Source organism: Porites lutea, chromosome 1, assembly GCF_958299795.1.
Source record: "Porites lutea chromosome 1, jaPorLute2.1, whole genome shotgun sequence".
NCBI lineage: Eukaryota > Metazoa > Cnidaria > Anthozoa > Scleractinia > Poritidae > Porites > Porites lutea.
The window spans coordinates 39,243,438-39,265,380 of record NC_133201.1 but is presented as its reverse complement, the minus strand read 5'-3'; the positions used below and the strand labels follow the sequence as shown (position 1 = coordinate 39,265,380).

The following is a 21,943-nucleotide window of genomic DNA, read 5'->3' as shown; positions in this document are numbered from 1 at the left end:
ACACCGAAAAATAGCAATCATGTTCGATCACAGTAGATTAGGCCTGGAAAACAAATAGACCTATTCGTGTATTGTATTTGCATTAGCTGTTGCATCATAATGTGGCATTCACTAGTCTCTCCAACATTGCTCCGTTAGAGAGACTATGGATAATTGGACAACCCCGAAATATAATTTTAAGAAACACATGCGCCACGATAGTTCTTGGTGGCAGCCAATTTACACGTTGCATTCCTCTGTCTAAAAGAGAGGCCAAAATAAAAAATCAGGCCGGATTTTTTGTGTTCCACAAGTTTAGTTTACTAGTAAATCTTGGCGACGAATCTGGTGGCGTGTAAACCAGCCTTTTAAACATACTTTTTCTCATCACGTCTCAGGTAAACAGTACTATAAGGCCCCTTTTTTATCATACGACCTCGGACAGAATTTGTTTTTTTTTGCCCTATTTAAACCTATAATTCTGCAGTCTTTCACAATTTACCAAGAGAATTTGCACTCATTCAATATCCACGACGATCAAAGCACGCGCTTCCTTTGCACAAGAAATTATAGCATTGAATTATAAAACGTTTTCATGAAGAGAATTCTATAATTCCTGGACTTTTCTGTTAGAAAAATCTGGTCCTATGTTATATGCAGGGTAATAATTATGGGCTTTTAATGAAAACGATAAAAAAAAATTCCCCAAATCACTTTTCGGGCAGCCGGACGGGTTCTCACTTTTGACAGGCACCAAATTTGCAGTGCGATTAGTTACCATTTACGCTTCAACATGATAGAGAAATTGTTATTTTTAGGTTTTATTTCCCTTTATTCATTAAACTGTGTATGATTTTGTTATGTGTAATCTTTAAAAGCGAGTGATATTTACGCGCGGCGTTTTGAGTATTCCTGCATGCGATGTTTATGTTCGACTGGAAACAACCGGTGCAGCGATGAAAATTGCGAGAGGGACTACTAACAATCAATAAAATAAATTTAATTCGGTGAAACATGTACAGAGACAATAATTTTCATTTACGAAGAGAAGTATTGAGAGTAAAGTGTCTGAGAAAATCATGAGTCAGGTAAGCATAAGCTTATTTATGTTTTAAGCCGGCTTCCCGGTGTTCGCTCTTTTTCAAGATGAACTCGAGACAAGAAAATCGCTCAGAGCTTTCTGTTTACAGCCAAAATCATAGCTAAATAATCTTCGGAACAATTTCTTTGAATTTGCGGGTCAAAAAATGTCTAAAGGCTTTTTAAACCTGATACTATTGTAGGTTAGATCATTGCTCGTGTATAAACTTAAGCCGCATAAACCATACGCTCGACTTCAGGAAACCGAAAAAAAAAAAACACATTAAAGCCAATAATTGCTCAGGCTTACCAGTCGAGATGCTGCTTCTGAAGGTCATCAAGTGTTCCAGAATCGCTTGAGACTTTTCAACCCTCTTACGCCTCAAGCAAGGGCAAGTGAGTAAGCTCATTTTTGAAAACGATGCCATCCGAAATCGGATTTCCAATGACTTTGACAAGCGGTGCATTTGTCAACAAAAAGCGCAATAAACAAACCAGCCACGAATTACAGAACAATCTCAAAAGCAGCTGTATTTCATTTTGTACACCAAGTAGAAAAAGACAGTTTAAAACATCACAAGATGACACAAAACTCTGTCAGCTCCAGCTATCAGTAACAAGTTTCAAGACGCTGCATAAATTTTCCGCATAAACTCACCTGTCAAATTTTGACCAATCAGAACAGAAAAATTGGACGTAGAGCGTGATCAATGCGTGACGGTGAGAAAAGTCAAAAGCGATTGCCTTCCCTGCATGTAAATGTAAAAGCTGGTTGAATTTTCGTGTCCGAGGTCAGTTCGAAATCAACAGTTTAAAAGTGCGGCTCATGAAACACGACTTATTTCATATGCATTTTAAAAAAATTGAACTTGAGCCTGCGATCATTTGAAACGTAGCAACTTGTCAGCGGATACCGTCAAAAAATTACTCGAACTCAGAGGGTCGATACATGAGCCCGCGATACGTTCAGGCGATACTGGTCAGCAGAAACACTATTTTGACAGCTGTCAATTAATCAAAACATGGAAGTACAATATCAGGTTGCAGGCTCCCAAACTAGCTAGAAAGTGTGAGATTAAACATTGGTATGCCTGTGGTGCGGAGGGTCGGGTGGTCGGTGTACGGTCACGTGATTGCCGAATTTTCTAGGATGTATAGATTTTCTATAAAGCTATGGGGCTTCGAATTGCGCCCGTGATCAAATAAAATATCAGCGCAAAACTTTAAACACTACGTGACCTCAATGGATAGAAAAATGAGCCCGCGGTCCACTCAGGTGATGATGGTCAGCGTATACTCTAGTTTGACAGCTGTCAATTAACCTTCATTAGAATGGAGAATATTCGAATTAACAGACTACGAGTGTGAGTAGGACATATCCGTCCGGCATGTAGTGGAAAATGTCAGATCGTGTACCTGAGCGAACCTGAGCCCACGTTATTAGTTTTCTGATAGTGGTCTGTACATGTCCCATTTTGACAGCTGTCAATTGACCTTAATTTGGCTTGCCAATGTAACTTTAAACGACTGTCAACCAACTGACAGCCTTACCCGGCGTAGTTTCGTTTTTATGTTGAATTGGTAAGTGTGACATATTATATCAGCTTATATATAGGGGCAAAACGACTGGTCTTTTATCTGAGCCCGCGAGACGGTCATGTGATAATTGTCAGAGGATGTCTGATTTTGACAGCTGTCAATCTAATCGTACTCATACGGATGGCTTACATAACTAAGAGGCTAGCCAAGTTGTGCAAGATCTATTGTGACATTTGACATCGGCTTACATGAAGTGTGTGTACGGGTGGGCGGGCGGGCGTACGCTACGTCATAACAAAATTTTCTCGGATGGATAGTTTACCAAATTTTCTTACCCAAGGTGCTCCGCTGCGCGCGCGCGCGCGGGAGCTCCGCTATTATGGCACTTACCGCTCTCTTTTAGAATAAAGAAAGGTTTTTGTGTCTTGCAAGACAATTCATAATCTGAGTGTCAAACAAGGATAAAAGAATTGACAAGCTTAATATTAAAAGCGCCAGGAAAAAAATACAGCAAGGATTTTCTTCGGCTGAATAATTCAAAAATTACTTTAAGATTAGTTCAATCGAGTGGGATGAAAAATGCTCAAAGGCTTTGTAAAAATGGCTAATTACAAATACCAGTTTTAAAGTTTTGAATTCGAATAAAAGAAGGCGATGTGATTAACTGTAATGGTATTGAGAGGCGAAACAGGCGAGAACACAACGGCTTTAATCGAGCCAGTACAAGTACAAGGAGCACAAGGTAAAACAGCCCGCCCGCTAAGACTAATGGGACATCTAAAGCGATTACATCACAGTAACGAGTAATAAACAAAGAAATGAAAACGACGATAACCAACTACTGGAAAAGTGATTCGTGTTGTTTATTTAAGATTGAAAGTTAAATGAAATCATTTACAACAACCTTTTCTGATAAGTAGAAAACTAGCGAGGCAAAATTCAAAGAAAAACGGCAGAATCTAGATTCATACAGTAAAAATGGAAAACAAAACTACAAACAGGGCAAAAATCTCTAATAGACGGTGCATAAAGGCAAGATTGCAGTACTTACAGCGCGGTTATAAAGCTGTTGAAGCGACATCACCAGCCACCTGTTTTGCTTTACTTTAGCGGTTTTCCTGGCTGACTTGCTTGATTCTCCCTTCAGATTTTTTGTCTCAATTATAAAATTCACTTTTCCCTAGCTAATGCTAATAATAGTGCAAGTTTTAAGAGAAAAATGGTTTGAAAATGACGGTTTTTGCTCATTCACAAACAACAAAAACTTGTGAATGAAGCTGCCAACGATTCCGCCCGGGTTAGCGAACAAGATCGTAAAATAAAGCCCGCTCTCGGAACCAATCAGATTGCAGGATTTGGAGGATTCCGCCCGTTCGCAAGCTTGGAAAAAAAATGATTGCTTATATTCAACCATCCCCTAGGGAGAGAGAAAGCACCAAATATATTGGAACCTTGATATAACGAAGGGCAAAGGGACTGGCAGAATAAGTTTACTATAACGAGGTCGTTATTTCGCAGTTGTTTCGGTATACTTTACTATTTACTGGAGTGTAAATACCGTCCATTATTAATCTACCGAGGACTTGGTTATATATTGGTTCGTCATATTGAAGTTGCACTTTACTGGTGTAGCTTCTTTGGCTGTCATCAACGCAAGGAAGAAGAATGTTTATTTGTTTCATCACACACGTCCGACCATATCACACAAATGATTTACTCTGAGATGATGATAAAAAATTATCTTTGGTAACAGCGAAGTCTGAACTAGAAACCCGTAAACAATATCACTGTGAAAAAGTTTGAACAATTGATTTACTGACTTGGTTGATTTCATGCTTACATCACCTAAACTACTGGGGATTCACGTGATTACCGTCTTTTCTGAAATCTTGTGTGAGAACCCATCAGAAATAAAGCCGAATAATTGATCTTCAAAATCATACAAATAAAAAAGTATACAAATAAAACGAAACGAGCACTTGAACATATTGCCCTTGAGATAATTTAGTGTTCGACGAAAATGCAGCGTCCGACTACACTTTGAAACACGAAAAAAAAAACATGTACTTAGCACCACCTTACCTTTACGCAAATTCCCTCCCAGTCTTAAGGTGACATTGTAGCAAATCATTTGTGGCATTGCTTGGATAAGATCTTCCTGAGGAACGGGAAAAAAAGCAAAATGATTCGCCGAACTAAAGTCCTACTTAGTTTTTGTGCGTCCACCATGAGCATTTTGAGCAATGAATTTGATTGGTCACAAATAATAGCCACGTGACAGCTGCCCAGCATTTTTCTTCCAGCAAACATACATCAACGACTTGTTTATTGTCAAAATAAAATAAATATTGCTAAATATGTTTTCCAATGCGCATGTGGTCATCAAATAGGACAAGGAAAAACGTAAAAGAAAAAAAGACAGAGAAGGGATACAAGTTGATACATGTACTGCTCGCAGCTGGTCACCCATCCAGTTTCCAACCCCGTTCCTTCAGGGCTTAACTTGAGTGGCACATTAAGTCTCGCGTCTCCCGTAGAAGCAGAGTTTGCTTAAATAACTTGTGCTCAACCCCGAGTTTTTGCGAGGGGGTTGCGAAGATACGTATTTCTAGTTTTTCCTCGAAGGCCATGCGTGTATGCTGTAGTTATTAGATCGCCCATAAACCAATGCCACAAGCCTGATAAACGAAAAAAGGAGTCTAATATAATGAAGATTTTTCGTTAAGTGTATTAAGTGCAGAAAGTTTGTGGAGTCTAGTGGGGTGATAATTGGCCACTGTCTGGTCCCTGCTTGACGACTCGTGCGATGGTGCATCACTGGGGTACGGGGAAAGTCTACCAGTAGATGAGTACTCATGGGTGATGTAACCAAATGTTGTATATATAATTAGTTCTCTGTAGTTTTAATTCTTCACTCCATTAAAGCTTATTTCTTCACATGTTCATATTTTAGAATTCTGTACTCTGGTCTACACTTAAAGGATTCATCGACATCAATTCGCGTAAAAATTCGATGATCTACATTCAATCCACACACTCGATCAGCTGCACTACTCCGAACGACTACACAGTTCTAAGACTCTCATGCAAAAGCTCAGTTTTCAGATCACGTGACGAGTTTTCCCGCCACAATGACGCAATAATTTCCAACACACTCCCCGCCTTGATTGACACAGGTCAATCAACAACGATACTAATAAAATAACAAATGAAAGAAAAAGAGTTTGCTGTTCTTTGACTTAATGTTAATGTTCACTAGCATGTTCCTGTTCAGCATTTCCCACGAAGGTAATGGGGAAATCTGTGTTTCTGTTCTGACGCTCTTCCCGCACTTGTGATTCGACTTCTACTGGGTAAAGTCTATTTAGGGGTCTTGTCATTTCCACGACTCGATCTCCACTACGCACTCTTACAACAGCTCCTCTGTGGTAACCATCTCGTCCTGTAATGAGAGATTTGAGGACTCCCATACTTGTAATGTTCTCTAGGCAGAAGCACAGGAAATTTGGTATCATAGGGTAACGACGACAGACCTATTCTTCCTTGACATCTGACTACACCTTCACTGTCCTGATAAAGTCCCAGAGTAGACTTCATTTGCTGGTACTTGTCACTATTCAGGATACCCTTTTGAACGTGTTTAATCCACTTCTTCTCAGCTTGTTTATAAACTTGCAAGGATTCTTCTTGGTCAGTTGATCTGTCCCTTCTTCTTTTCAATTTCTTGACAAATAGCATCACAAGTGAAGTAACCCTTATGAGCTTCGTAAGGGAACTGTAGGATTCAGGATTGATGATACTCTCCAGATTTGCTTCTTGTTTTTCGGTACACGTGTTCAATAAGCTGGAGACTGTAGGTTTGGCTGATTTCAGTTCGCACAACTCTTCCTTGGCTTGTACATTTACATGCTGGACTGGCCAGTAGGCGCTTTCCTTAGACAGGAATTCTGGACCATGTAACCACAAACTACTTTCTTTGAGTGCAGTGGCTTTAGTTCCTCTTGATGTAATGTCAGCCGGGTTTTCTGACGTAGGACAGTACCTCCATTGCTCAGGCGGTGCATTTCGTCTGATTTCGCTCACGCGATTCTCCACAAATTGCTTGTATTCCTTACCAGTGTTCCTAATCCACCACAAACAAATCATAGAATCCGTCCAATTTACTACGTCATCAACTCTCACAACGTTTTCTAAAGCTTGACTCACACTCTTCACCAATCTTGACGCAGTAAGGTTAGACAACAGTTCTAGACGCGGTATGGTTTGCTTATCCAACGGAGCTACTCGGGTTTTTGAGGCCACAATCTCACATTCTACTCTTGACTCATATTCTACTCTCATGTAAACAACGGCTCCGTACGCCTTTTCCGACGCATCTGCAAAACAATGAAGTTGGAGCGATTTAACTTCATTCCCACCGAGACCTTCAGCATAACACCTTTTAAAACTCACTCTTCCAGCTAGTCTTAGGTCTGACAAAGTTGACAACCACTCTTGGTTGAGTTCAGTATCCACTAACTCGTCCCAGTCCCTTTGTGCCTTGCACAGTTTTTGAAACATAATCTTGAAGGGTAGAATAACTGGAGATATTAACCCCAAGGGATCAAATAATCTCGTAGCAGTACTGAGAATCAGTCTCCTTGTAGCTGGCTGAACGTCCACACCCTCCAATATCTTAGTCAAGTCATAGATCAGTTCATCTTGGTTAGGGTTCCAACGCATTCCCAAGACCTTCTGCTCTTTCTCAGTACCTTGCTTAAAAACTGACTTTGAGAAGCTCTCATCTTCCTCTTGAACACATTCGTTACTGTTTACAGCAAAGTCTCCACTGAAGGCTGAATCTTGTTTCAGTGATTGCAAAAGACTTGCTGAGTTGCTGTTCCACTTCCTCATATTGAACCCTCCTGATTTGAGACAGAGTTTTATCTCCTTTGACAAAGAAAAGGCATTGTTCTCATCCTTGGCCCCAGAAACGAAGTCATCTACATACAAAGACTTCAAAAGCTCAAGTGCAAGAGCATTGTCATTCAGCATACATGTATTAACATGGTGTCTGATGGTAGCATTGAGAATGAAGGGGCTAGCATTCACTCCAAATACAACTCTTGTAAAGCGAAGTAACTTAATCTCAGGTGATTCCTTATCGACATCATCTACCCATAGAAAGCGTAAAAAGTCTCTGTGTTCTGGATCAATCTCAATATTCAAAAATGCTTTCTCAATATCAGCAGTCACAGCAACTTGATGTACTCTAAATCTCAGCAAAATGTCCAGTAGAAGAGGATTTAATGAAGGTCTGACATGCAGACAGTCATTTAAGCTTGGTCCAGACACCTTGGATGAGGCATCATATACAACTCTCACCCTTGTTGTATCTCTGTCAAGTCTCACAACTCCCCTGTGTGGGAGATAGTGCACATTTCTGGGTTCTACGACTTGATCTTGCTGCACTTCTTCAACTACTCCACTTTCTAATTGCTCCTTAGTCACTTGATCATATTGTTCCAGTATTTCTGGTTGGGTCTTAAGCTTCTTTATCACAGTTGCCAACCTTCGTGATGCATTTGTATAATTATCTGACAGCATAGGGTGATTATCCTTGAATGGTAGCTTGACTTGGTATCTTTCATCAGTGAACCTTATCTCATTTGAAAACTTGTCATGAACTGAAGTTTCAGTGTCCCTTATGCCTAAGGTTTCCAAGTCCCAAAATTTCTGCAAATCATCTTGCACATGGCTGATTTCAGCTGACTCAATTTTCAAAACATGTGTAGCACTTAGGTTAACTGTGCATGACTCTGTCAATGCTGGAACTGCAGCTGGTCCTGCAGCTGGTCCTGACAGTACCCATCCCAACTTGGTCTCAAGAGCTACAGGTCCAGAAGGATCTCCCCTGATTATTCCTCCAGTAAAGAAAGACCAGTAGTGATCTGCTCCTATTAGTAAGTCAACACTAACTGTTCCATTAACAGCTCCACATGCAAGCTGTAGCCCTTGAAGGTATGGATAGCATTCTACTGCACCTTGAATTTCTTGGTTTGATACTGGACTGCATATGACGGGTACAACGTAAGCAGTGACGTACACACTCATTGCATCTATTGTTCTGATGCACAATTGCACAATGTCACATTCCTTTACAGATGCTGAATTGTCACCAAATATCTTGATTAGCAAGGTTTCCTTACCAACAGTAGGTAATTTTAACTGCTCACATGTCTTGCAGGTTATATAAGATCTCTGGCTACAAGAGTCAAAAATGACTTGAGTATACATTCCAGTTTCTTGATTATCTGGTCTAGAAACAAAGGCTTGGGCAGTCTGCAACAGTATAGAGTTATTATTGCTGCCAACATGCATTGTTGATGTTCCAACATCTCTGGATCTCTCCTGGGAAGATTCAGATCTACCAAGTGATGCTAATTCAGCTCCTGAACTACTAGGTTGGACAGGCTTCTTAGGGTTTTCACAGATAGTCACATGATGTCTAGCTCCACAATTAAAACACTTGGCCTTTGACTGACAACGTGGTGTAATATGCCCTGCTTTCAAGCAAACAAAACACCTGCCACTTCGTCTCAGTATAGTTCTTGTAGCCTTTGGTTCAGTAATGGTACTACAGGTGATGGACTTGTGATTTTTCTTGCAAAAGACACATTGCAGAGTACACTCTTCACTGCCCGCATTAAGTGCAGATGAGGAAAGGGGCTGTTTGAATCTTCCCTTATGCTGGTCAAATCTAGGGTTAGAATTGGTTGGACTACTTGTTTTCACTACATTACACCTTTCTCTTGCCTCCAACTCAGATTTCAGTGCATTTAACAGGACATCAAGGTCCCAAGTTTCTTTACTGCCAAACTTGCGACTGATGATTAATCTCAACTCAGAAGGAATTTTCTCCATTACAACTGGAACTAATAAATTTCCAAAGGACTCTGATTCGACGCCTAGTGCCTTCAAACTTCGAATGTTTATCTCAATCTTGTCATACAAATCACGGAGTTTCTTGGTTTCATGCACTGAACTGACTATTGGCAATTTCAACAAAGCGTCCATGTGGTTAGAAATCAACAGCTGTGGTTTACCAAATCTATCTCTAAGTATATCAGTGGCAGTTTCGTAATTATCCTCAGTGAGAGGCAACCCAGTAATTGCAGATTCGGCAGCGCCTGTCACACAACTCTTCAAATAGGTGAATTTTTGGATTCTTGAAATGTCAGTGTTTCTGTTAACCGCAGATTCGAAAGTGTCCAAGAAACTCTGCCGTTCCTCGTAGTTGCCTGAAAATGACTTTAGTTCTAGTTTAGGTAGCTTCACTTTCGCGCCCTCATTGCTTTTGACATTGTTATTAATTTGACTGAAGCTTGGTGAAGTTCCCACGTGTGCGCTATTTTTAGCATCCTCTAAACTCAAGTTAATTCTAGCCAAAATACGGTAAACTTTTGCACAAAACTCACCACAATCCTCGACTTCTTTCTTAATGTCTCTCCCCTTACTGTTTTCCAGAATTGTTTCGTCCAGCTTTTGGATAGTTTCTAGCCTTTCATTGAGGGTGAATTTCAGTCCCATAAGTTTTTCCCTTGATGAATCTTCCACGTGATCGGCAGTTTGCTCGACTAAAATCCTAGTCGCACCTTCCATCGTTTTCTCCACAAAGGCTCTGTGGGCATTTCTAATTCTCTTTGCTTTTCCGTTGTCCATACTGTTCTTCTTGTACTGTAATCCTGTTCCTGACGATTAATTGATTAAACTTGTTTCGCCGATCCGGCGACTGCGAAGGACCATGTAACCAAATGTTGTATATATAATTAGTTCTCTGTAGTTTTAATTCTTCACTCCATTAAAGCTTATTTCTTCACATGTTCATATTTTAGAATTCTGTACTCTGGTCTACACTTAAAGGATTCATCGACATCAATTCGCGTAAAAATTCGATGATCTACACTCAATCCACACACTCGATCAGCTGCACTACTCCGAACGACTACACAGTTCTAAGACTCTCATGCAAAAGCTCAGTTTTCAGATCACGTGACGAGTTTTCCCGCCACAATGACGCAATAATTTCCAACAGGTGATTCCGCTCCGGGCCCTACTGGTTGAAAGGGGAGTGCTCAGAGATCTCCTCGGAGAACTCAACCACGGTCCCAGTGGTAAAATAGGGAAAGACAACCGCCTGGTCAGCGGTAAAGTCCTCACTTCGGTGAGGCAAGAAGTCCTAGCTGCTGCTAGGCAAAGAACAGCCACCGAGCACCCCCCGACAAGGGTTTTGCTCTTTTTATTACGGCAGCGGCTATTCCTGTGGGACCCGTACACCAACTTGTATTTGCTGTTCATACGGGATTAAGTCTCTTCTTGAAGTTTCTATGAAATTTCTGCTGAACAAATGTGATGAAAGTGTACGTCTCTTTAATTAATGCCAATTTTTAAGGAAAAATTCAGTGATAGTTTTAAACGTAAAGGAGAAAAAATGCTAAAACTAAGAAGGTAAAGAAAATGAAAAGACAGAAAGAAAGAGAAAAAGCACACAAACTCGATTACCAGGATTCAAGCTCGCGCTTCTTCGCCAGCTGTTAGCTTCGCGTGCCTGAAACTTCACCACGCAGCTAAGGAAAAAAAATACAAGATATGTTCGATCTCTGAATATTATGTCACGATCAATCACGCGACCCACCGTCTTAAAAGAAACACTTCTCGCGGTGTTAAATCAAATAAGGGTTAAAAAAGTGACGTTAATAGTGCAAATAAGAGGTCAAAGAAAATGCGCTTTTATCAGAGGGCAAATCCTGCCGACCAGAAACAATTATAGCTACAGTGAATCGATATGTATGTCATGATTCAGTGTGAAACATGCGGCTAAAATCACATTTGCTCAGTGAAAACTTAGAACCTTCCAGAGCATAATCTACCCAGCAGAGAAAAAAAACTTTATTGGAATAAGCAGCATTTTGGCATGAGGTAAAAGTCGTGTACGCCTACCACCCCCTTTTATAGCTACAATTCTAGGGATTTTTAATACGGTGAATAAATCAGATCATATTCCAGATCCAGACTAAATGAACGCCTCGAGTCAAACATTAATCCGTAATCCACAAATCGAGTGAAGCGGCGAACTGCTTTCTGTCTCCTTTCGGCCTTTCCGCGTCTCTTCGCACCGTTGTTTGTGTGAGTGTGTGCACTTGATCAAGAACTAGCCAATCATTAATGTGTATTTTTTTTAACAGTTGGAGTGATGCCGAATCGGCTTTACTAACTTAATTAATAAAGGTAAAGGAGAAAAGATGCTAAAAGTAAGAAGGTAAAGAAAAAGAAAAGACAGAAAGAAAGAGAAAAAGCACACAAACTCGATTGCCAGGATTCAAGCTCGCGCTTCTTCGCCAGCTGTTATCTTCGCGTGCCTGAAACTTCACCACGCAGCCAAGGGAAAAAAAATACAAGATATGTTCGATCTCTGAATATTATGTCACGATCAATCACGCGACCCACCGTCTTAAAAGAAACACTTCTCGCGCGGCTTCAAATGCAAATATGGGTTAAAAAAAGTGACGTTAATCGTGAAAATATCTTTTGTAGAAAAAAGTTTAAAGCAGAAGAGAGCGTGACCTTCCAAAACATGTTTTCTTCAATGGCCGACTTTCGTGATGTAGTATCGGTGCTGCCAGCAGCCCGACTAATAAAGGAAAGTAGAAGCTTTGTGGCTCTGCAAAAAGGTAATCGACCGTGAGAAATCAAGAAGTCTTTCCTTGTTTTTTGATTGTCATCGTAGTCGATTCCGCAACATTAAAAAAGCGGCTGCTTGTGAATTGATTGGCGTCAAAAAAGGGCGCAATTTTCAGTTTCATTTCTTTCTTTAAGTCATTATGATATATTACAGTCCGCATAATTATGTCATTCCGCAAGCCATACCACATGCCATTCCGCAAACTCGTTCCTCCTCTTACTCTCACCGGTTTTGACGTCAATGATGGTTTTCTGTGCTCGCGCTAATTACGCAAGCACGACTATTGGAAAACGTTTTTTAGTTGAAAACTCGACAAGTTTACTTTATTTACCCATTTCCTCGTCCGATGAAACTTAGAAAAGCTTTAAAAACATGCCGTGTCAATTTTTTCCGCTTAAGCTGACATTTTAAGGGGAAAAAACTCCGTATTTTGAAAAGCATCTCTTTTGCAAAACGAGAACTGATTCGCGTACAAGTTTCGTGTACAACACTTCGAGACTGGTAAGAATTTCTGTTTTAATCAGTTCCCTGAACAAAGTGTTTTTCTGTTTTTCCCGGGAAAGTTTTTTTTATAAAAGCAATGGAAATTTTTCTTCCCGTGTTTACATAGCCTGATATAGACACTCTAGGGTTTGGGAGAATTCGAGTCAGTTATGCAAACCCGTCTCGGGTTTGCATAACTGTCTCGAGTTCTCCCAACCCCTCTCGTGTTTTTTATGCAAACACGGAAAACGTTTTCTATTGCTTAAATATTTTTCTTGTGGCAAATCCTCCATTATATAATGGTCGACCTACTTGCTTCTGTTGTTCCGCTAGATGTGTCTAAATAGAAAAACTGATCTTTTGCAACTGTGTCTGCATAACGTTTTGTATAGTTTATGTACCAGTCAATTCCAAAACCGCCCATGCCCCACCCCCCCTCCCCCTTGGCATTTTACTGGTGTTTTGCTCCGTACAGTGGGGAATTTGTCCCAAAATGAGGCCCGCCAGGTCGGGCATTTGACTGTCGTGTCAAAACGCTGGCCATCGTCGTAAGCAAAAGGATCTCGTAATTCTTTCATTCCTCATGTGCACAACGCGTTCACAGGTCGTTGCTCTTATATTCACTGTTTTGTTGGAGCATTTGAGAACCTTTGAAAAAGCCTGTTAAATGTGGGCTTTCTGGAATGAACAATTTTATGGAAATGAAGAAACCGACGTAAGACATGTACAGCTTTCCAAGACTTCAGATGAGTTTCGGTTGTGTCTAGTGCGATATTTAAATTTGAATAAAAATAGTAAAGAATAAAAATTAAATTAAATTAAAAATTAAATAATAAAGTGGGAAAATGTTTGAATAATCGCTTGTGAACCGGTGGGCATTTGAACATCTAAGCTACCAATATACCGGGAGATTTTACCAAAATTTTTCAAAAAAGTCATATCCCTGGGGGTGCCCGGATGGAGGGGAGCATGGGCGGTTTTGGAATTGACATTAATTCAATTTATCCTTACATGTGGATTTACTTATCACGTGAACGAGAGCCTCACTATCAGTCAAAAATGTAACAAATTAAGTTCGGGTAAGCGGCAAGATTCACAACAGATAGGGTCTAGCTCCAAACCAGCAGATGTCGAAATCGTCTAAGGACCAAATGTAATTTCGTCCGGTGCAATGGGATTGCCTTAAAAATCACATAATTCCAAAAATAACTCCAGACTTTTTAAACATTGATCTTCTTTGGGCTGAATGACAAGACAATCAACCAGCAGGCGAAGAAGGTTGGCTCTACTAAGTTTTTCCTGTGTGATCCATTCTTTAATACTAAAAGCTTCAAATGTTTTGCAATAGCTGGCTCATCCCATAGGCATGCAGTTATCATAATAATATTGATTGTTCCAGCTTTAACCTAAAAGATGATAATCTTGTGGATTATCTGGTTTAATCCTGAAAATTATGCACTTTTAATGTATTATGTATCAGTTTTTGCCATATAAGAACCAACACCTCACAAATAATATTGATTCTTCCAATTGCCTTGTCAATATTATTATAATGGACACTTAGATGCTCCTGAGAAGTACCATTATTGACTGATTATCCTTTTGGATAAGAAAGGAGATGGATCATAAAAAAATCCCCTGAAATTTTCTTTGAGGCATTAGGGACCTTAAGTAATGATCCGGGTAAGGTGGATAGCAATTTCTTTTGTTATGCGGCAACGGTGCTTTCCCCACATAGGCATGTTCTCATTTTTACACAGAGAATGCATAAACCCATCCTCGGAGACCCAGGGGCAGTTAGTCGGGTCGATAAAATGTTCGTGGTGAAAGTTTACTGTAAGATCGAGACGAGCCCCTGGGCACTTACTCTTACCGAACCAGTTCCAGAAGCGTTTGAATTGCCTGCTTCTGATTGGCCAGAAAAATTTTTTTCTGGCCAATCAGCGAAGAGAAGCTACCGGGTGACTCTCGTGTTTTCTTACACGACGTAGGTTTCCTCATCGATCGCCATAGTCGGTAGGCTCGCAGCTCTTACAAGGTTGGATCTGATTGGTTCTTGCAAATGTTCGGTGGCGGTGGTGGCAGCCAATCAGAGATCACTGTTTCAGCGGTCGCGTGTCGCTCACTGCAACTAACATAACCAGACCGACGCTAGACTTCATCGAAGAAATATATCACTTTTGGTTCACCGTATCAGTTTTTGTTCACCGTGCGCGCATAGAAGAAGAGATTGTGGTTTGAGAGAAAGAAGAAGAGATCGTGGTTTGAGAGAAAGAAGAAGAGATCGTGGTTTGAGAGAAAGAAGAAGAGATCGTTCGTTTGCATTGAAGAAGAGAAGAAGGCTTCTCGTGCTTCTCGCAGACACAACGCAGGAAGAAGAAGGCTTATCTAAAAAACACGCATGTGGTAGGTATGCTTATCTTTTATGCAGTTGTCTTCTACCTCTTCTTTAATGAAAAGCACTGATGTAATTAAGTTAGCATCAGACCTCCAAGCTAAGTTCGACAAGTTCTCACAAATGATGTCAAAGTTTACTGATATTGAGAATAAACAAAGTGAATCGTATCCCAGTGTTCTCTCTGTTTCTAACAAGGGAAAAGAGAAGGGGATAAATAGTAAAACACTCACTGAAAGAAATCACAGGAGAAGAAAGCGGAAAAATGTCAAACACATTAAGCTATATAACGAAGCCATAGAGACACGCAAAAAACACATTAAGAACCTCTCAGACACAGAACTAACAACAGAGCAGATCAATTTACTCTCTCGGGGTTTGAAATTCATTCCAACTCCTGTCATGAAAGAAAACCAGATAAGGAGCCAACTAATTTCAGACTTTAACCAATTTGCCAGAAGGATGCGCCTCAAATACATTTATCATGGCAAAGATACTGTACCACACCCCTTCCATGTGAAGTCTAGTTGGATTCCCCCAGTTCAACGGTCAGTTGCTCTAGAATCCTATTTAGAGGAAGTCAAACTACGGCTAACAGAAGTGCCACTAAATAAACCTAAAAACAATCTGCCGCCTGGGGAGCGCCGAGCGCTCCGTGAACTTATTCAAAACAAAGAAATAATCCTTAAGAAAGCAGATAAAGGCACAACAACCGTCATAATGAAAAGAGAGAACAAAATAAATGAGGGACAAAAACAGTTGGATGATAGAAACAACTATCAACCTTTGGAAAAACCAATGGTTAAGGACACATCCCAGAGAGTCAAACACCTCATTAACACTCTACATAACGAAGGTTTCATTGACGAAATGACAGTAAAATGGTTTAACCAGACACCAGATCCGCCACGAATTCCAGTATTCTACACTCTCACAAAAATACACAAACCGACTTTAGTTGGAAGACCTATCATTTCGGGGTGCGATGGCCCCACAGAACGCCTCTCATCATTTGTAGACAAGCTACTTCAGCCAATAGCACAAATACAAGACTCGTATCTTAAAGATACGACACATTTTATAAGATTTATCGAAAACACTAGGGTGCCTAGTAACGCTTTCTTAGTCTCAATGGATGTCACCAGCCTTTACACGAATATCCCACAGGAGGAAGGAATTACTATAGTATGCAACGCATACGAAAAATTTCATGACAAAAACCCTCCTATAGCTACACACCTGCTTAAAGAAATGCTCAGTCTTATCCTTAAAGAGAACTCTTTCCATTTCAATGGGAAAGACTATCTCCAGACTCACGGAACTGCTATGGGCACGAAAATGGCAGTAGCTTTTGCCAACATTTTTATGGCAACAATAGAAAAGGAGATCTTAAAACAAAGCAGAAGGAAACCACTAACGTGGAAAAGGTTTATTGACGACATATTCTCTTTGTGGGACACAAACAAAGAAGATATAGATCTTTTCATTGAGCAAACCAATTCTTTTCATCCTACAATCAAGTTCACTGCTGAAATATCACAAATTGAAACCACATTCTTGGACACGACAGTCTATAAGGGAGAGAGATTTGAGAAAGAAAGAATTCTCGACGTGCGCACACATTTTAAATCTACTGAAACGTTTCAGTACACTAACTTTAACAGTTGCCACCCACCAGGCGTTAAAAAAGGTTTTGTCAAAGGAGAGGCTCTTAGACTTCTAAGAACTAACTCTTCTAAAGTCATATTTGACAAGGATATTAAAAACTTTAAAACACGCCTTATCTCGAGAGGCTACCCAGAGAGTATGGTAGAAAAGATCCTCTCAGAAGTTAAATATGCAGATAGAGCGACAGCTCTGACACAAAAACAGAAAGCGCAAAAAATACTTTTACCCTTTGTCACGCAATTTCAACCGTCATTACCAGGTTTGAAAAACATACTAATGGAAAAATGGCATTTAATAGAAAACCAGCCACTACTCAGAGAGATATTCAAGGAACCTCCCTTGATCTCTTATAGAAAAGGAAAGTCGCTTAAAGACATGCTTGTTAAAGCAAAACTGTAAAGGCTTATAACAACACAACGGTCACACAGCAGGAGCCGCGCAGGTCTGTCAACCCCATTTTACCAAGAAGAAAGAGTTCATGATAGCGCGTATAATGTCATCTATAGGCGGCAGCAAACCTAACTGCATGATTAAACAATTCAACGGAGCTATCATTCATGGTGGCGTCCAAAATGAATCTTGCACATCGTTTTTGTAGTTGTAATAGATGGAGATGGACCTTGTCAAAGTAAGCTTTTCAAACAGGCCAAAATCAGGATACCAGCATTGGTTATCGTAATAAAGTATAGTAAGGCCCGGTTCAGACGCCGAAGTTTTCATGAACCGAACCTAATACATTGAACTAAGTACATGAAAAGTTCGGCGAGGGAATCAATTAGTAACGCCTGTTTATTGTGAATAGGTTCGGCTCATGAAAAGTTTGGCGTCTGAACAGGGCCTAAGGAACAGAAAATGCGCACCTTTGAAAAGTAAACTTGCTAACATAAGTCTTATAAAATTATTTCTCATATTAGGAGCAGAGAAAATAAGAGCGCAATCTCCGAGCTTTAAACGAGACGTAGCCGCCAGTATATATTGTTTAGGGTTGTAAAGTAAAAAATCTTTCCTAAAAAGATGAGTTTGCAACTTGCTTTGTAAAACAGATTACAGTCTTGGCATTGTTAATGTCCTCCGATAGGGAGTTCCACAATTTCGGTGCCACAAAAGAAAAAGCTCTACACCCGAAGTTTCAGTTTTAGCTTTTTGAGGACAGCGTAGCGAACGTGACGCTGATCTTAAAGTTCGTGACGGTTGCTACATTTCAAGGCATTTATCCTCAAACAGTTGCTTATGTACTGTGAGACCCGACTTCCTGCATTTCCGTTGCAATCTTCGCTTTTCACGTTTAACCTGTCCAAGGTCGTCGCTGTACCAAGGGGCATATGGACGATATTTAAGCTATCGAGATTGAATTGGTGCAACCGCGTCATCGATTTCCCTCAAAGAGATGTTGTATTTAGATATTAGATATTATATCCGGGATGGTAGAGAGATCAATTTAAGAAAGGCATTCACGTTTTTTTTTTCATTCACCCTCGCCACCCTCGCCACCCTCGCCACCCTCGCCACCGCCGCTACCGCCGCCACCCTCGCCACCGCCGCCACCCTCGCCACCCTCGCCACCCTCGCCACCGCCGCCACCCTCGCCACCTCCGCCACCCTCGCCACCGCCGCCACCCTCGCCACCGCCGCCACTCTCGCCACCCTCGCCACCCTCACTACCCTTGCCACCTCCGCCATCCTGGTCGCCCTTGCCACCTAACCCTAACCCTAACCCTATGACCCTACTCAAGTCTCACCGCTTGCATCCCTTCACCCGTCACATCCTACATCCTTGCACTCCCTACATAACTGGTACATTACATCTCTCACCCTTGCATCTCCTACACTCCATGAAATCCTTACACCCTTCCTCCACCCCTGTAACACCTCATATCCCTGTAACACCTCATATCCCTGTAACACCTCATATCCCCGTCGCTTAAAGTAGCCCCGTCGCTTAAAGTAGCCCCGTCGCTTAAAGTAGCCCCGTCGCTTAAAGTAGCCCCGTCGCTTAAAGTAGCCCCGTCGCTTAAAGTAGCCCCGTCGCTTAAAGTAGCAGTAGTACTTCTCTGGCACCTAATTCCCTGAAACCTTCCTTCAAATGGAAAACAAAAACTTAAACAAAGTAATGACATTAAAGTTCAATCATTTTCCCATGGACCAATCAGAATCCACCTTGTAAGAGCTGCGACATGACCCGCCATAGTTGCGTAGCGCGTTCAACGGGGAAAGTTTCTCGAGGAAAGTTTCAGAACAAAATGTTAAAAACCCGCAAAATTGCAACCTTTAGCACGGCTACAAGAAAAAAACACTCACCGATGAGTTTTTAGGGCGGATCTTTCCAAGGTATCGTAATTTTTTATTGCTGATACGATACGCGATACATGACTTTCACTTTCCACTCCTTAATTTGCTTACATTGTCTAGTATACAAAGCCAGGCTTACATTTTAGATGTCCATGTTCGTTGCACGACTTCTGAAACTTTCTACAGCGTGAAAATTTCCGTTGCACGGGCCACGCAACTACCTCGATTGATCGTGGGAATTGCTGGCTTGCTGCAGTGCACGCACCTTCTTGCTTTCGCTCCAACCGGACGTATTTTAAATACAACCGTTGTGTTTAGTTCGAAATCTCGGTCCGGTTATGTGCTGAATCCTGACTTGTTAAGTGAGGTCGATTTTGGCAGGCTGTGTGGGTTTGTTTTTTCGGATAAGTGAAAAAAAAAATAAAGGTCAGTTTGCGAAAATGCTTGAAAGTGGTTGGTGTGAAGTTTTGGAGGGTGATAAACGCGCAGTGTGTGACACGTGTAGGTATAGAGTTGAGAAATCGTGGAAGGGTGGGATGTCTATATAGATATTTTTGTAGTCACTAAAACTTTACAAGAAGGGAACGCTTTTAAGGAAATTCCAGGGAGAAGAGACCAAGGAATACGGACACTTTCCAAAGATCCAACTTCAGCTCTTGATTTCAAGGACCTGGGTCTCTGGCTTACTAAACCGCATAAGAGAACCTGGGTTAATCTTCACTGTGATTAGAATTATGGCTAATATACTAGAAATGAATTTTTATTACAAGATATCTTTTGACAAATACATGTATAAAAGTAATTTCACAGAATATGTGATTTTTTTTAAAACTATTTATCTATGATTGGCTTGATGTTTCCCCTTACTGACCTCCTCAAACACATCCACAGTGCCATTGCTTTAACTCCCTTGCAATTGATGGTACAAGATTGGACTTACTTTTAAAAGATAATGCTGCAATATTAACAATTTTCCTTTGGTGCATTTGTTTGATATTTTATAACTTCCCTATCATTTATGATTCTCCTCATAGGACAATAATATTCTTCATTGACTAAGTATTTTTAAATCTTTAAAAACCCTCTTCAGAAAGGTAAAAATCTTCATTGTATGGTCACCATTCCACACAGTGTCTCTAAAATACTTTCCACAGAACAAAAGTTATTACAATTATCAATTATTGTTTCCTGTAGAATACAATCAGAGAATACAAATTCTAGAATACAAGCAGTGAAGATTTGATTCTTGACATTCCTGTCACAGATCATCTTGATTTTCTTTAAGCAGACTAACAGTCTTCGGCACTGATGCCGCAACATAAGTGGCTGGGAATGATTCTACTGTTCTCATTACTGTCATCAAAAAAGAAAGGAGTTTTTTCTCTTCTGCAGGTTGTACACTTAATAAAATCTAAAAGAAGAAAGACTTTTAGAATTATCGAAAACTGTAAGAGACAATTTCAGCACAGTTCCCTTTTTTCCAGCGAGTGATGGAAAACAGTTTTTGTATGTTATGTGCAGGTACACCATATGTGTATAACATGCACCTGAATATAATGCGCACCAAGTATACTTGTTGGCCACCTAGTAAAACAAACCCTTCGGGACAGAAAGAATCAGCAAAAAATACCCCAGTGTAAACGTTTATTAACAAATTAAAATAAAATATTACAGCTCTCTAGTTTATACATAACTCAAGCAGTATTATAAGAAGACATGTAAACTCCAATAATGATGAAGAAAGAAAAAATCTCAACAGCGTAAAAATAAAATTAGTGTAATGGTATCTGTAGTTCTTTATTATGGGGTGTTTTTCCATTCATAATATGTAAATGTTCAATTGCACTATTATCTTAAGCAGTCACAAGGCTTACTTCATCAGCTTTCAACTACCAATAAATGGTGACAAAAAACATGATAATTCTTGTGAAGTGTCTGTCAGCTTTTAGACATAAGATTACTGAGCATCCTTGAATAAAAGCCAGATCTACTGTTAAGTATAATGAGGGTCCTGAAGGGGGGATATCAATCCCATTGAAACTGTTTAACCCTCAATTCCATTTTTTCCCATTGTCAGTGATAGAATCCCCCTGCCAGTGACTTAAATCCCGTTTTCCCAGAGCAACAACATCCCATTTTACCCCCTTCAGAACTCCCCACAGTGAATTCAGTGTAGCACCCTTCCTAGTAAACAAATCAGCATACTTACCAATGAACAGCTTTATGTACCTGCAACGGGGTCCTTCTGGTAAAACTCCTTAAAGAACATTACCCTGAATATCTTATCCCCCAGTTAATGATTCCGGGCTTCCGTACAACAAAGAAAACGCTCCCCATCCATTCAATATTTTTCGTGAAATCACTATGACCAGTAGATTACTAGGGAATTCATAACCTTTGGCATCTAACGAGTTTTAAACCCCCTAGCTTATAGGCAACATTTGGAAGGTTAAACTCTTCTATCAATTGCCCAAAAACATCTCTTCTTTCCACAATCTTCTCAATAATAAATCTTTGCTTCCCTTTGAACTGTACCACCGGAAACAAAGACAAGCCTTCTTCAAGCGCTGGCTGGAGGTCTCCCACGTATCTAAAGTTAACACTACTATCAACTTCGGCAGAATTCGTACGGTCAACTGCTGTAAGCTTTTAAGCTTAAAACTTTCGAAAAGAGTTTGGAGCGAAAGCAAGAAGAAGGCGCTGCAACTAGCCGGCATTTCCCACGATCAATCGAGGTAGTTGCGTGGCCCGTGCAACGGAAATTTTCACGCTGTAGAAAGTTTCAGAAG

At 40.4% G+C, this 21,943-nt stretch overlaps 3 protein-coding genes across 3 annotated transcripts in view; 2 read left to right on the top strand and 1 right to left on the bottom strand.

The window, feature by feature from the left end:
* Positions 1–21,943, bottom strand: part of LOC140950232 (T-complex protein 1 subunit theta-like) — a 295,708-nt gene that overhangs the window by 138,918 nt on the left and 134,847 nt on the right. The gene's annotated exons all lie outside the window — the stretch shown is intronic.
* Positions 1–21,943, top strand: part of LOC140950110 (uncharacterized) — a 154,273-nt gene that overhangs the window by 26,380 nt on the left and 105,950 nt on the right. The gene's annotated exons all lie outside the window — the stretch shown is intronic.
* On the top strand, positions 15,314–17,321 carry LOC140938428 (uncharacterized). The gene has a single exon (XM_073387910.1). The coding sequence runs from the start codon at positions 15,321–15,323 to the stop codon at positions 17,262–17,264; it is 1,944 nt and encodes a 647-aa protein (XP_073244011.1). The 5' UTR covers positions 15,314–15,320; the 3' UTR covers positions 17,265–17,321.

Excerpts from the sequence above, each read along its gene's own strand:
- LOC140938428 (XM_073387910.1), top strand. The coding sequence starts at position 15,321 with ATGATGTCAAAGTTTACTGATATTGAGAATAAACAAAGTGAATCGTAT.